Genomic DNA, 18,720 nt, shown 5'->3' on the forward strand with positions numbered 1-18,720 from the left:
AAGAGAAAATTTGCGATTTATTGCAAAAAACTTTTAATCTATTTTTTTGTTAAAATGTATTTGTTTAACCTTAAACAACAACAAAATAACCATTAATTTGTATTAATATATCATGTTTAATTATCTTAAAAACTAATAATTAAAAATCTAAATAGAAATTTTTAAATGCGCCATTAATTTTTTTTTTAAAAAGAATACCGGAACTGATGACATTTAATGTTTATAAATGGAATTTTTTTTCTCTTTCACTTACCAGGCTTTTATAATAAACCACTGTTTTTTATAACAATAATTATTTTAATGTATTTTCAAAAATATTGCTGATCAGATATAACTAAATGGCAAAAAATGTATAATAAACGCCGGCTTTTTTTAATTCATTAATAATTTGTTGGTGCTTGCTTGTCGCACAGCAAAATTAATAAAACTTTAATAAGAAACATATGCAAGACAGCAGCTTTTTATTGTTGTTGCTGTTGTTGTTGTGAATGTGATAAGAATTTTTAAAACAGATTTGTCTAGAAATTAATTGCTGTTTTTGTTAAATAGTTATGAGTAATTGTTTAAAATTAATTTACTAATAATTTTAGTTAAAAACAGTGGGTGGTATAAAAGTGGGACTGATTTATAAGGTGTTAAACATTTAACTTATAGATTCGAGAATAATTCGCGAAAGATCGTTTGGTTAACTTAAGACTTTCGATGTCAAACGAAAGTGATTTCATTGACGGAAAGATTGTATAGATATGTGGTCGTATAGAGATGTGATCGTATAGAGATGCGATCGTATAGAGATGCGATCGTATAGAGATGCGATCGTATAGAGATATGATCGTATACTGATCTTAAACCAATATTATCTCTTTGTCAAAGAAATCCTTATTTCAAATTAAAATTATTCAATGACAAAGCGATCGGTAACGTGATCTTTAATTAGAATGATGTCCAGAGACATCGAATGACAAACTTTAACAGAATGATAAAGTGAATAAAGAGATCGTATCGTGATTTTAAACTGAAATTTATCAGAGAAATCATAAACTGATTTTCAAACAAAATGATTTCATTACTAGAGAGATAGTATTGGAAAAATTCAACGAAAATTATAGCTTTGTGCGAAAAGATTATTCTGTGATCTCGAATAACATAGCTTGAGATCAAAAGAGATCATCTCTTTAACTAAAATCAAAGTGATTAATAGAGAGATCGTAGCTAGTTCTTAGATCAAATGATACGATCTTGAATCAAACTTATTTCATTTCTAGACAGATGGTATTTTAAACTCTACTTCGTTATCTAAGAGATCGTATCCTAAACTTAAGCTACTTCGTTAGCTAAGAAAGCGTATCCTGAATTTTGTCAAATAATCGAAATTAATGATTTGTTTGTCAAAAATATCATATTATAAAGAGATCTTATCATGATCTCAAATCAAAGTGATCAAACTACCAAAAAGATCGTATCATAATTTCTTGCCAGAGACATTGTATGCTGATCTCAAACCAAAATGTTATCTTTGTCAGAGAAATCGTATATGGATTTCAAAACAAAATGATTTCACTACCGAGGAGATCGTATTGTGTATTCAAACAAAATGATTTCTTTGTTTAAAAAGATCATTTTTGGATTTCATGTGATGGCTTATGATCTCAAATCAAAGCGATTCCATTACCAAAAAGATGACGATCAAAAATAATTTCATTATCAAAGAGATCGTATCGTGATCTTAAATCGAAAAGATCGTATCATTATGTCGATCTGAAATTATTTCATTACCAGGGAACTGGAAGTGATTAATTCATGATCTCGATCTAAAATGCTTTCATTATAAGAGCGATTGTATGATGAACTTGATTGAAAAAAGAATGAGTTCTTTGTTGAGAGATCTAATCTACTAATGCCAAATATAGGGATAAATCTATGGACAAGTCTGTAGAATAGTTAATGGACTAGACTGTGGACTAATCTATGGATAATTCTGTGGACTAGACTGTGAACTCGAATGTGTCCCAATCTGTGAACTATTCTATGGACTAATATTGACTAATATGTGTACAATACTATGAACTAATCTGTGGACTAGACTATGGATTAGTCTGTGGACTAATCTGTGGATAAGTATGTGTGCTAGTATATGAATAGTTTATCGTGACTGTGGACTATTCTATGGACAAGTCTATAGACTAGTCAGTGAAGTAGTCTGTGGACTAGTGTACGGACTAGATTGTAGACTAATCTATGGATTACTCTATTGACTACTCTATGAATAGTTTACCGTGACTGTGCGCGATTTCTATGGATAAATCTATGAACCAATCTATTTAGAAGATTGAATTATCTGGGTACTAGTCTGTAGACTAATCTATGGACTAATCTGTGGACTAATCTGTGGACTAATATGTGGACTAATCTATGGACTTGTCTGTGGACTAGTTAATAGACTAGTCTGTGGACTAATCTGTGGATAGAGTGTGGACTAGTTTATGGAATAGGCTGTGGGCTAGTTTATAGACTAATATGTGTGCAAGACTATGTACTAATCTGTGGATTTGTCCACGGCCTAGTCTGTAGACTAATCTGTGGATTAGTCTGTGGACCATTCTGTGGAGTAGTCCATGGTTTAGTCGTTTGACTGGTTTATAGATCAGTCTATTGACTGGCCTATGTATTAGTCAATTGATTAAACTTTAACCTGGACTATGAACAGGACTGTGACTAGTTTGTGAACTGGACTATTAGCTAATCTGTGGACTAGCCTATGGACTAGTCTAATTACTATACTATAAACCAGTCTATAAACTATTCTGTGAGGAAACCTGTGGACTAGTCTATTGCATAGTTTAGACAGACTTGACTATTGATAATCCATGGACTAGTCTATAGATTACTTAGCAAAAGTTTAGAATATGAAAATGAACTTAAAATGTAAATATTATTCTTTTAAAAAGCAACATATTCACTAGATTATATGCATTTTATTTCACAGAGAAAACAATTTTAGTTGCAGTAACAAAGTTATCAAACTGATAAACAAATTTAATAGAATCAATTAAGTTTGTTCGTTAAAAGCAATATTGAATACGAGATTAAAAGTTGCTGTTTCAAAAACTGTTTTCTGTGTTTATTTTTTTTTTTCCAAAGTTTTCTTTTCTGTTTTCTTTAACTTTTTATTTTTTTTTTCTCTATATATTTTTATGTCGGTTCATGTTATTTTCGTAAACAACCTACACCCCATTTACCTCCAACAAAAAAAAATCCCTTCATAACTTTCGATTTACAATAAAAAAAAACCTACCAACACCTCCACCAAAACCACCAACCACTACTACCATCACCAACAACGAAACATATGATGGGTTTATATATATATGGATTCAAAAAAAAAAAAAAAAAAAAACAAATTAAATGAAAATAAATAAAAATTAAATAAAATCCCCTTCACTCACATGATAAATGTCTAAACAACCAAACAAAACTGCAGCTGGGATTTTTTAACTATAATCCACAACAACAGGTTTGTTGCTCAAGTCTTTTGTTTTGTTAAACCACTTTTTTTCTACTACTACTTCTGCTACTTCTTCTTCTATGTATTACTACTACTATTACCACTCTACTACAACTTTGAGTTATTTTATTTATGTATTTAACTAAATACTTTTACATTTTTATTGTTTCCATTTTGCTTATTTCTTTTTAAGCAAAACTAAAAGCGCACTCATTAGTTTTGCACTAAAAATATTATTTTAAAAATTGTTGTTTTTTAAGAAAAATCTGTTTCTTTATAACGAACACACTTTCGCAATGGCACCTTTTTTTCATAATTTTGTTTATATATTTCGTAGTTATAAATTTTAATTAAAATGTCATTGTTTCATTTGTTTCTTTTTCATACATTATTATTAATGTGTAATTTAAAACATATTTTAACTTTAAACAATAACCTCCATAACAAGACTAGTGTGGTTTAAAGTTGAATTTTTTTTTTTTTTAATTTTTTTAAGCATTGTTTATCTTAGTTTTATTTCACAAAATTATGAAAATATAATGAAAAGTTATAAAAACTAAAACTTAATTATGAGAAAGGTAATAAAAATTAGACATTCACTTTTTTGTGTACAAATTATCTACAAAATATACATGAAATGAAGATGTCATCATAAAATTAAAATTATGTTTTAAAAAAACTAAACACATTATCTCTAATGTCTATATAATAACACTTCACACCTTTACTTCATCACTCCTAAAATGGCTTCATTGAAATATTGCATTTATTTTAGTTAATTATTTCCACCAACAACTAATGTAAATATTGTAAGTTATTTTTGCATTGCAAATATTTTATATTTATAAACTTACAAAAACACTCAGTATATGTTAATTTTATTTTAACCCTATAAAAGGAGTGTCTTTTGTGTAAATCGCTGCCACATATGATCTAACAAAAAAAAAAGATCAAACACTAAACCCACTTGACTGTTTTAGAACGCTATTTGACAATACTTAAACTGTGTTCACATTAAGCAAATATTTGAGGAAAGCAACGAGAACATTAAGTCTAGCAAATATTTAGTTGTTCCTACAAAGACTTTGGTAACAGCAAATAAAGCACAAGACCTACTGAGATAGCTAAGATTATAATTAAACTACAACTTGTTTATAAACAATATCAACAGCTTTAAACTATACTATAGACTAGACTATAGAATAGACTATAGACTAGACTATGGACTAGACTATAGACTAGACTATAGACTAGACTATAGACTAGACTATAGACTAGACTATAGACTAGACTATAAACTAGACTATAGACTAGACTATAGACTAGACTATAGACTAGACTATAGACTAGACTATAGACTAGACTATAGACTATACTATAGACTAGACTATAGACTAGACTATAGACTAGACTATAGACTAGACTATAGACTAGACTATAGACTAGACTATAGACTAGACTATAGACTAGACTAAAGACTACTATACTAGACTATAGACTAGACTATAGACTAGACTATAGACTAGACTATAGACTAGACTATAGACTAGACTATAGACTAGACTATAGACTAGACTATAGACTAGACTATAGACTAGACTATAGACTAGACTATAGACTAGACTATAGACTAGACTATAGACTAGACTATAGACTAGACTATAGACTAGACTAATAGACTAGACTATAGACTAGACTATAGATATAGACTATAGACTAGACTATAGACTAGACTATAGACTAATACTAAGACTAGGACTATAGACTAGACTATAGACTAACTATAGACTAGACTAGACTAGACTCAAACTAGACTATAGACTAGACTAGAGACCTAACTAATAGACTAGACTATAGACTAGACTATAGACTATACTATAGACTAGACTATAGACTAGGACGAATAGACTAGACTATAGAACTAGACTATAGAACTAGACTATAGACTAGACTATAGACTAGACTATAGACTAGACTATAGACTAGACTAATAGACTAGACTATAGACTAGACTATAGACTAACTATAGACTAGACTATGACTAAGACATAACCTAGACTAAGACTAGAACTATAGACTAGACTATAGCTAGACTATAGACAGACTATAGACTAGACTATAGACTATGACTAGATACTAGACTATAGACTAGACTATAGACTAGACTATAACTAGACTAATAGACTAGACTATAGACTAGACTATAGACTAGACTATAGACTAGACTATAGACTAGACTAATAGACTAGACTATAGACTAGACTATAGACTAGACTATAGACTAGACTAATAGACTAGACTATAGACTAGACTATAGACTAGACTATAGACTAGACTATAGACTAGACTATAGACTAGACTATAGACTAAGACTATAGACTAGACTATAGACTAGACTATAGACTAGACTATAGACTAGACTATAGACTAGACTATAGACTAGACTATAGACTAGACTATAGACTAGACTATAGACTAGACTATAGACTAGACTATAGACTAGACTATAGACTAGACTATAGACTAGACTATAGACTAGACTATAGACTAGACTATAGACTAGGACTATAGACTAGACTATAGACTAGACTATAGACTAGACTATAGACTAGACTATAGACTAGACTATAGACTAGACTATAGACTAGACTATAGACTAGACTATAGACTAGACTATAGACTAGACTATAGACTAGACTATAGACTAGACTATAGATAGACTAGACTATAGACTAGACTATAGACTAGACTATAGACTAGACTATAGACTAGACTATAGACTAGACTATAGACTAGACTATAGACTAGACTATAGACTATAGACTAGACTATAGACTAGACTATAGACTAGACTATAGACTAGACTATAGACTAGACTATAGACTAGACTATAGACTAGACTATAGACTAGACTATAGACTAGACTATAGACTAGACTATAGACTAGACTATAGACTAGACTATAGACTAGACTATAGACTAGACTATAGACTAGACTATAGACTAGACTATAGACTAGACTATAGACTAGACTATAGACTAGACTATAGACTAGACTATAGACTAGACTATAGACTAGACTATAGACTAGACTATAGACTAGACTATAGACTAGACTATAGACTAGACTATAGACTAGACTATAGACTAGACTATATAGACTAGACTATAGACTAGACTATAGACTAGACTATAGACTAGACTATAGACTAGACTATAGACTAGACTATAGACTAGACTATAGACTAGACTATAGACTAGACTATAGACTAGACTATAGACTAGACTATAGACTAGACTATAGACTAGGGGATCTCGTATGTTGCCGAGAGGATCTCTTGAACCGATCCTGATATTCAAATTTCATATTGACATATTTCTGAAATAAAATTTTAATTATTCAAATTATATTATATACATATAATGCTGCCTACATTGTTGAGATAAATAAACACTTATCTCCTCTGTTGGCAATATATTTTATTTTCAACGCCTTGCGCCCGTAACTTTATGACATTTTTAACAAACTTTTTTTTTAACAAAATTTACATTTACATTGTTCAAAAAGATTTACTGGCATTTGTAAACACAAACAAAATGAAGTAAATATTTGCCAACAAAACCCCAATGTTAATTGTCTACCAAAAAAATTATTAAAATTTTAAATCATTAAATGCATTTTATTGTCTACTGAAGTATTACGACGGCTGACATAAAGTGCAAACAAATACATTTTCAGAAATGTTTTTGCTATTTTAAAATTTTAAAAGATTACTTTCTTTCAATGAATCACTCGCGCGCAATTGTTTTCGGTTTGTTTGATTTATTCAAACAATAACCACAGATTGACATAACGTGGCTGATTAAGATAAGATCGGATAAAAGTATTGTTTATTCTGTTAAAATGATTTTTTTGTGTACTTTTTGTAGTACTTTGTTTTGTCTCTGTGAAGAGGCTTTTTTCATGAATTTTAGCATAAAGGGTATAAAATCGTGCATGTGACAAAACTTTCTTTCTTTATGGGTGAAAGTCTTAGAGATTTATTACAGTTTTTTTTTTTTGTTGAAAATGTGTATTTATTTGAAATGCTAAAATTGGTCATTTTGGTTATTGCTTCAAATCGGGCTTTTATTTCACATATCATCCTTACATCCGAACCTTCCGATATAGACTTAACAGCTCATAACTAATAAACTAGACTATACTATGGACTAGACCATAGACTAGACTATAAACTGGACTATAAACTAAACTATAGGCTAGGCTATATAGACTAAAATATAGACTAGACTATAGACTAGACTATAGACTAGACTATAGACTAGACTATAGACTAGACTATAGACTAGACTATAGACTAGACTATAGACTAGACTATAGACTAGACTATAGACTAGACTATAGACTATAGACTAGACTATAGACTAGACTATAGACTGGACTATAGACTAGACTATAGACTAGACTATAGACTAGACTATAGACTAGACTATAGACTAGACTATAGACTAGACTATAGACTAGACTATAGACTAGACTAGACTATAGACTAGACTATAGACTAGACTATAGACTAGACTATAGACTAGACTATAGACTAGACTATAGACTAGACTATAGACTAGACTATAGACTAGACTATAGACTAGACTATAGACTAGACTAGACTAGACTATAGACTAGACTAGACTAGACTATAGACTAGACTATAGACTAGACTATAGACTAGACTATAGACTAGACTATAGACTGGACTATAGACTAGACTATAGACTAGACTATAGACTAGACTAGACTATAGACTAGACTATAGACTAGACTATAGACTAGACTATAGACTAGACTATAGACTAGACTATAGACTAGACTATAGACTAGACTATAGACTAGACTATAGACTAGACTATAGACTAGACTATAGACTAGACTATAGACTAGACTATAGACTAGACTATAGACTAGACTATAGACTAGACTATAGACTAGACTATAGACTAGACTATAGACTAGACTATAGACTAGACTATAGACTAGACTATAGACTAGACTATAGACTAGACTATAGACTAGACTATAGACTAGACTATAGACTAGACTATAGACTAGACTATAGACTAGACTATAGACTAGACTATAGACTAGACTATAGACTAGACTATAGACTAGACTATAGACTAGACTATAGACTAGACTATAGACTAGACTATAGACTACACTATAGACTACACTATAGACTAGACTATAGACTAGACTATAGACTAGACTATAGACTAGACTATAGACTAGACTATAGACTAGACTATAGACTAGACTATAGACTAGACTATAGACTAGACTATAGACTAGACTATAGACTAGACTATAGACTAGACTATAGACTAGACTATAGACTAGACTATAGACTAGACTATAGACTAGACTATAGACTAGACTATAGACTAGACTATAGACTAGACTATAGACTAGACTATAGACTAGACTATAGACTAGACTATAGACTAGACTATAGACTAGACTATAGACTAGACTATGACTAGACTAGACTAGACTATATAGACTAGACTATAGACTAGACTATAGACTAGACTATAGACTAGACTATAGACTAGACTATAGACTAGACTATAGACTAGACTATAGACTAGACTATAGACTAGACTATAGACTAGACTATAGACTAGACTATAGACTAGACTATAGACTAGACTATAGACTAGACTATAGACTAGACTATAGACTAGACTATAGACTAGACTATAGACTAGACTATAGACTAGACTATAGACTAGACTATAGACTAGACTATAGACAGGACTAGACTATAGACTATAAACTAGAACTAGCATTACTACTTTGAGTCTTTAATTTCCTTTTTGAGAAGTGGTTTATGACTCAAATCATTTTCTAATTCGATTTAGCTATGTCCGTCTGTCTATACATTTTGCATGTTTTAATCCTTAGACCAATTAATTTTGCAAAACAAGTTTAAATAAATTACTTCGCATTAATTTATGAAGAAAAAACCCAAAATTTATTAAAAAAATATTCCACTTTATTATTAATTACATTTGCCTATAATTAATTTTATCTGAATTAATTGATCAGAAATTAAAAACAATTTCTAATTATACATTATTTTTCTAACACCCCCTGAAAGCCCTCTTATAAAACCAAGTTCAGTAAAAATATAACAAAATTTGCAATTGTTTTGTGAAGTAATTAAAGATTTAAAAAAAACAGACGTCTTGACCACAATTGAATAAAAAACCTTTTTTTTCAAATTAATGGCGTCTGTTTGCTTGATTAAGTTTTTTTATTTAAATTTTTTTAATATGTTTTCTTTGCAACCAATTGCTTAAGTCTTAATTGAATTTGCAAATATTAAGCTGTTTTTTTATTATTATTAGTAAATACGTTTTCCAGAAAATAAAAAATCGCTACACTTGATTGCTAGTTTAGCAAATTCAATAAATTTTGTTATTTTGTTTTCAAAACTTTTTTAACATAATTTTTTAGTGAGAGTGTGTTAAATCTTTTTTTTTCAATTTAATTTCTAGAAGCTTGAAAAACGTGTAGATTAGTCCGAAAGAAAACAAGCAACAAAATAAATAAATTGCGCAGCAAAATACTAATAATAAAAGAAGTGGAGAAAAAAAGTATTTTTGAAAAAAAATATTAGTTAATCTTTAAATTATTATGACAGATTTGGAGATTGTTGCAATATTTAGACTGTGAGATAGATTACTAAATATTTTATCAATTTGTTGTTGTTTGTGAAGCAAAATGGTTTAAATTTTTCATAATTTATTTAAATAGTTGTTACATCACTTTCATCATAATGAGAAAATTAAATAAAATTGCTTTTGAGCAGTGATGGGCAAACCTAGTTTTTCACATCAATACAACATGAAAATTATTATACATTTTATAAAAAACTAAATTGCAAAAGAATTTTTATCTTCTGGAAGTAGTTCTGGAAGCATGTAGTTCTAGTTCAGTTCAGTTCTAGTTCAGTCAGTTCAGTTCTAGTTCAGTCTAGTTCAGTTCTAGTTCAGGTTCTAGTTCAGTTCTAGTTCAGTTCTAGTTCAGTTCTAGTTCAGTTCTAGTTCAGTTCTAGTTCAGTTCTAGTTCAGTTCTAGTTCAGTTCTAGTTCAGTTCTAGTTCAGTTCTAGTTCAGTTCTAGTTCAGTTCTAGTTCAGTTCTAGTTCAGTTCTAGTTCAGTTCTAGTTCAGTTCTAGTTCAGTTCTAGTTCAGTTCTAGTTCAGTTCTAGTTCAGTTCTAGTTCAGTTCTAGTTCAGTTCTAGTTCAGTTCTAGTTCAGTTCTAGTTCAGTTCTAGTTCAGTTCTAGTTCAGTTCTAGTTAAGTTCTAGTTCAGTTCTAGTTCAGTTCTAGTTCAGTTCTAGTTCAGTTCTAGTTCAGTTCTAGTTCAGTTCTAGTTCAGTTCTAGTTCAGTTCTAGTTCAGTTCTAGTTCAGTTCTAGTTCAGTTCTAGTTCAGAGTTAGTTCAGTTCTAGTTCAGTTCTAAGACCCTTCTAAAGGGGAGTTAATAATATTCGGTTACACAGTTTAATTGACATGTCTCAGGGGACCAGTTTCTTTTAATCAGTTAGTGAATTATGCGATATTTCTATATTTTATTAAAGATAATTCTGTAGATTAGAATTTCGTACTAAAAACAAAATCTTTTTTAAAAATTGTTCAAATAATCACTATTAAATTAATTAGCACTTAAAAATTAAATTCTTAAAAGTTTAGATTATTTAGCACAATTATATAGCAACAGCACTATATTAGAATTAACGTATTCCCTCAAATCTATCTAAAATTAACTAAATCTTTCTTTTTTTGTGCTTCCTTTACAGGCCTACAAACGTCAGTCGAATTCAGTGAAAATCGCCAAAATCACTGCATTCACTATAATTGTATCGTCATTTATATTGGGTGCCTTCATTTTGGCCTCTTCGTATTTGCAAGCCAAGGCTTCATGCGATCAAGTGCAGGCACTTGATTCGGTATTGGAAAAAGAATTGATGTTGGAAACCTTGCAACAAGTCAATAAGGTAAGTTGAACTTTTAAATTAAAAAACTAAACATTTTTAAAGGTCTTGGTCAACAATAATAATACATACATATAATAATTACAACAAAATTGTGTTAATTAATTGAAAAATGTTTTCACACAAATATTCAAACTCAAAACCAAAATAGCAATTTATTATTATTAAGCAATTTATAACTACTTAAATAAATACTGAAAATAATGGAATATTTCATGTACCTAGTACCGACTAGTATTGTTAGTTATTTGCAAAACCTTGTTTAGATACAACTATTAACTACTATATATACAAAAACAAATACAAATATAATCATCAAGGTTCATCTTAGTTTTTTTTTGCATTTTTTTCAAACAGATAGAAAAAAATTTAATTTAGCTTAAAAAAAACAATAGTTTTAGACATGCAAAATAAAACCAATGGATGGATGGATAGATGGATGTATCTTTGCTTGGTTGGCTTTATCACAAAAAAAAAAAAACAATAAAACTGCATGTACTTCCACATAAATTGCTAAATAATGGCTGTAACTATCTGAAATCTAACAAAACAAATCTTCCACAAACTGCCGGTCATTGTACACGCGATTTTTATATTTTCAAATACTTTTATAGGTTTAATTTTTAACAAATTTCATATAGCAGATGTCTCCATGTAATTAACGGATATTATGGGTTTATTGTTTATTTTTTTGTTGTTTAAATGACATGAAATTAATTTCAAGCTTTATTAGTTTTTTTTTTTTTTTGCTAATTTTTGCAACAATTTACGTTTTGTTAAAAAATGTTAATGGAAATTTTTTAATACGATCCAATAGACCAGAAAATCATGATGTACTTTTGATTTGTTTGTTTTTTTTTAAAGGGCTAATGACGCAAAATATTTAACGCCTGATTGAAAGTCCACATCATGGTTGTAGTTAGAGTTAGTAATTAGTATATTGTTAAAGTACAGTTGGCCTTTAAAGTCTATAGACTATAGACTAGAGTATAGACTAGACTATAGACTAGACTATAGACTAGACTATAGACTAGACTATAGACTAGACTATAGACTACACTATAGACTAGACTATAGACTAGACTATAGACTAGACTATAGACTAGACTATAGACTAGACTATAGACTACACTATAGAATAGACTATAGACTAGACTATAGACTAGACTATAGACTAGACTATAGACTAGACTATAGACTAGACTATAGACTAGACTATAGACTAGACTATAGACTAGACTATAGACTAGACTATAGACTAGACTATAGACTAGACTATAGACTAGACTATAGACTAGACTATAGAATAGACTATAGACTAGACTATAGAATAGACTATAGATTAGACTATAGACTAGACTATAGACTAGACTATAGACTAGACTATAGACTAGACTATAGACTAGACTATAGACTAGACTATAGACTAGACTATAGACTAGACTATAGACTAGACTATAGACTAGACTAGACTAGACTAGACTATAGACTAGACTAGACTATAGACTAGACTAGACTATAGACTAGACTATAGACTAGACTATAGACTAGACTATAGACTAGACTATAGACTAGACTATAGACTAGACTATAGACTAGACTAATAGACTAGACTATAGACTAGACTATAGACTAGACTATAGACTAGATAGACTAGACTATAGACTAGACTATAGACTAGACTATAGACTAGACTATAGACTAGACTATAGACTAGACTATAGACTAGACTATAGACTAGACTATAGACTAGACTATAGACTAGACTATAGACTAGACTATAGACTAGACTATAGACTAGACTATAGACTAGACTATAGACTACTATAGACTAGACTATAGACTAGACTATAGACTAGACTATAGACTAGACTATAGACTAGACTATAGACTAGACTATAGACTAGACTATAGACTAGACTATAGACTAGACTATAGACTAGACTATAGACTAGACTATAGACTAGACTATAGACTAGACTATAGACTAGACTATAGACTAGACTATAGACTAGACTATAGACTAGACTATAGACTAGACTATAGACTAGACTATAGACTAGACTATAGACTAGACTATAGACTAGACTATAGACTAGACTATAGACTAGACTATAGACTAGACTATAGACTAGACTATAGACTAGACTAGACTATAACTAGACTATAGACTAGACTATAGACTAGACTATAGACTAGACTATAGACCTAGACTATAGACTAGACTATAGACTAGACTATAGACTAGACTATAGACTAGACTATAGACTAGACTATAGACTAGACTATAGACTAGACTATAGACTAGACTATAGACTAGACTATAGACTAGACTATAGACTAGACTATAGACTAGACTATAGACTAGACCTATAGACTAACTATAGACTAGACTATAGACTAGACTATAGACTAGACTATAGACTAGACTATAGACTAGACTATAGACTAGACTATAGACTAGACTATAGACTAGACTATAGACTAGACTATAACTAGACTATAGACTAGACTATAGACTAGACTATGACTAGACTATAGACTAGACTATAGACTAGACTATAGACTAGACTAGACTAGACTATAGACTATAGACTAGACTATAGACTAGACTACTAGACTAGACTATAGACTAGACTATAGACTAGACTATAGACTAGACTATATGACTAGACTATAGACTAGACTATAGACTAGACTATAGACTAGACTATAGACTAGACTATAGACTAGACTATAGACTAGACTATAGACTAGACTATGACTAGACTATAGACTGACTATAGACTAGACGATAGACTAGATATAGACTAGACTATAGACTAGACTATAGACTAGACTATAGACTAGACTATAGACTAGACTATAGACTTAGACTATAGAAGACTAGACTACATAGACTAGACTATAGACTAGACTATAGACTAGACTATAGACTAGACTATAGACTAGACTATAGACTAGACTATAGACTAGACTATAGACTAGACTATAGACTAACTATAGCTAGACTATAGACTGACTATAGACTAGACTATAGACTAGACTATAGACTAGACTATAGACTAGACTATAGACTAGACTATGACTAGACTATAGACTAGACTATAGACTAGACTATAGACTAGACTATAGACTAGACTATAGACTAGACTATAGACTAGACTATAGACTAGACTATAGACTAGACTATAGACTAGACTATAGACTAGACTATAGACTAGACTAGACTAGACTATAGACTAGACTATAGACTAACTAGACTAACTATACTAACTAGACTAGACTATAGACTAGACTATAGACTAGACTATAGACTAGACTATAGACTAGACTATAGACTAGACTATAGACTAGACTATAGACTAGACTATAGACTAGACTATAGACTAGACTATAGACTAGACTATAGACTAGACTATAGACTAGACTATAGACTAGACTATAGACTAGACTATAGACTAGACTATAGACTAGACTATAGACTAGACAATAGACTAGATTATAGACTAGACTATAGAATAGACTATAGACTAGACTATAGACTAGACGACTAGACTATAGATTAGACTATAGACTAGACTATAGACTAGACTATAGACTAGACTATAGACTAGACTATAGACTAGACTATAGACTAGACTATAGACTAGACTATAGACTAGACTATAGACTAGACTATAGACTAGACTAGACTAGACTATAGACTAGACTATAGACTAGACTATAGACTAGACTATAGACTAGACTATAGACTAGACTATAGACTAGACTATAGACTAGACTATAGACTAGACTATAGACTAGACTATAGACTAGACTATAGACTAGACTATAGACTAGACTATAGACTAGACTATAGACTAGACTATAGACTAGACTATAGACTAGACTATAGACTAGACTATAGACTAGACTATAGACTAGACTATAGACTAGACTATAGACTAGACTAGACTATAGACTAGACTAAACTATAGACTAAACCATAGACTTAACAATAGACTAGACTTTAAACTAGACTATAGACTACACTATAGACCAGACTATAGACAACATGTCTGCTTTTAAAAATCAAGTTTCTCTCTTAAGTCTTTTGTTTTTGTAGGGTTTTTGAAGATGACTCTTGGTACTGGTGTTGTGGGAGTACACATTTAGGCCAGTATAGACCATAGGCCAGACTATAAACTAGACTACAGACTATATTATAGACAATACTATAGACCAGACTATAGACTAAACTGTAGACTGGACTATAGACTACATTATACTAGGCTATAAACTAGACTATAAACTTGACTATAGACTAGACTATAAACTAGACTATAGACTAGACTATAGACTAGACTATAGACTAGACTATAGACTAGACTATAGATTACACTATAGACTAAACTATAGACTAGACTGTAGACTAGACTGTAGGCTTGACTGTAGACTAGACTGTAGACTAGACTGTAGACTAGACTGTAGACTACACTGTAGACTAGACTGTAGACTACACTGTAGACTAGACTGTAGACTAGACTATAGACTAGACTAAATTATAGATTAAATTATAGACTAGACTATAGACTAAACTATAGGGAAAAAACAATAGGTATAATTTTTTAAAAATTATTCAAAATTTTTTCTCAAATCATATTATATAAAAGTAAAAGTTTATAATTATAGCGTAACAAACTCCCACGGTTTAAACCTATAAAAATATTTACGATCCATACCCAAACAAAAAACAATATTTTCAAAACTTTTTGATTAAAAAAAAAGATTCCATCATATATGCCAAATTGGAATGATTATGCATATATGTTGGTATAATAATGGAAATGTTGCAAACACACAAAACACTTTAAAAACTAACAAATAAACTGAAGAAAAAACAATGAAATCAATGAAGTAAATTTTCATAAATTATTTCCAACTGACTTAACAATAACAATAACCACAACAAACTAAAAATGAATTTTGAAAAAAAATAAACCAACTAAAAGAAATGTGAATATGAATATAATAGATTGATACAGATTTCAAATGCAATTGCAAATATATAGCAAAAAAAACATTGCAAAACAATAACAATAACCAATCTTTTTTTTCATTCGTTGTGTTATTTATGCAAATTGTATTTTTTCTTTTTAACCATTATTTAAATATATGGAGTTTATAAAGCAAAAATTGCAACAATTGAAAACAAAGAAAAAAATACGTAAATTGAAAATAAAATTTTAAAACAATAACAACACTATAAAGTGAAAGCAGTATTTGTTATTAAATGTTTAAACAGACAACACAGCAGTGTTTTCACAAAATGTTAAGAAAATAAAATAAAATTGTAATAAAAATAAAAATTGCATATAAAAAAAAACAGCTTACAAGGAGACCACTTTAAAATGCAGTTAACTAGGCACTCTGTTAAATGCCAAAGGTTTAGTTTTAGTTAAAACTTAAGCTTTTTATAAATAAAAGCAAAATAATACTGCAACAATCTCTTCCCTATATAAGACAAGTTGTTTAACAGCACACAGTGGGGCAGAATGGAAATTTTTTGGAAATAAATCTGGCATTTCTAAACGGCTGATCCGATCGGGATAAAATTTGGCGTGAGCGTAGCCAAGGAGTATTCGAGTTTAAGTTTTGAAGATGAACCCTGCAGATGCCCCAGGGACGGCGCTGTGGCGGCTCAAAGTAGGGTACCTACGACATGTAAAATTTTTAAACTCGTGCCATTTTTTTGCTTTTCACCCAAATACAAAGATTTTTATATTTTGTGAAAGCGCTCGACGAGATCTTGAAAAAACATGCTTGGACATACTACTTATCTCTTATAATATCCGAGTTATAGGCATTTAAAAATTTAGTGATACAAAATTTACCATACCTTGGTCCGCCTTTTTTTGAATACCGGGCGTAATTTTGGACCAAATGGACTCAATTTTTTCTTGTTAGTTAGACAACAAAATTTCCAATAATATACAAAAAATTTCAGATCAATATCATTTACAGATCCAAAAATATACGTTTTTTAATTTAAAAATTCAAAAAATTTTAGATTTTTGGCGTTTTTTTGCCAAAAATGTGTCTTAACTCTTTTATTAATAAAATAAAATTTTTATTAAGAACATATAACAATTTTATAGTTTTCTAAAAGGTATCTTTACGCAGAACGCTTTGGCGTAAAAAACTTGTCCTATTTTTTGAAAATGTTGCCACTGCGTCCTTCCGAATATGACCTATTTTTTATCAAAACTTCAACTTTGGGCGACATGTTCTAAAATCCCAAAGCTGGGATCAGAAAACTGAAAGCAGTTTTGGAAACCTCAATATGTTTTCTATTTACTCCAAAAGTATTTTCCCAGCCCTGAAAGAAATATGGACCCTATGGGCAAAAAAGTAAAAAATCCCATTTTTGGGATTTTCATTCCTATTTTTGGGAATTGCGGGATGCCCTTTGACCTTTTCAATTTTTTTTTTGCATATTCTTATTTGAAATGACAAATTTAACAAGCATTGAAAATTTCATTGAGTTTTGTTCATAAATAAAGATTTTGTCATATATTACATATTTGTTTAATTTCTAAAACTATGATTTATATCAAAATTTTAATAGGATCGCAGATAGCTACAACAATTTAGTCCATATTTATCCCTTAATATCATTTTTTAGTTAGATATGGAAATTCTCGACACTTTACAAAAAATTTCAAGCCAATATCTCAATTACATTCAAAAATATATTCATTTAAACCTGTGTCCTTTAATTTCATCTTTTTCATATTTTAGTATTAAGTATGACAGCACATATTTAAATCTTATATTTACCTATTTTCTATTTGTTTGCTTATCCTTATAATTGAAAGGTCCTATTATGCTTAAATTTTCAAAAATGTATAACTATTTTTTACCTAAATTTTTTCGACGATCATTTCGTTCTGTTTCGTTTATGATCATGTAGGTAAAAATATACAGGTAATGATAATTTCGATTCATTCACTAATAAGAAATATCAATGACTGAATTACAGGTTATAGTAATATAGTCCTAAATGTTAATAGGTAGACAATTCGTAATTTTTTACTTTGGAATACCTGTATCGGAAATGACAAGAATTGGTATATAAGTAAACTTCTCAGATTTTAAGTACCATATTTAATAAAT

The 18,720-nt window shown here is 30.0% G+C and overlaps 1 protein-coding gene across 2 annotated transcripts in view; it reads left to right on the top strand.

The window, feature by feature from the left end:
* Positions 1-18,720, top strand: part of LOC119604557 (putative uncharacterized protein DDB_G0271606) — a 51,281-nt gene that overhangs the window by 15,253 nt on the left and 17,308 nt on the right. The window contains exons 2-3 of one of the 2 annotated variants that reach the window (XM_037957247.1): positions 3,482-3,514; positions 11,368-11,565. In XM_037957247.1, coding sequence (XP_037813175.1) covers positions 3,482-3,514; positions 11,368-11,565 — 231 coding nt within the window. The remainder of the gene's footprint in view (positions 1-3,481; positions 3,515-11,367; positions 11,566-18,720) is intronic. The other variant, XM_037957248.1, reaches the window with a different exon arrangement.

The sequence above is a fragment of the Lucilia sericata genome, unplaced genomic scaffold, assembly GCF_015586225.1.
Source record: "Lucilia sericata isolate MDLA Ls3-8-SP2 unplaced genomic scaffold, ASM1558622v1 Contig000404F_arrow, whole genome shotgun sequence".
Classification (NCBI taxonomy): Eukaryota; Metazoa; Arthropoda; class Insecta; order Diptera; family Calliphoridae; genus Lucilia; species Lucilia sericata.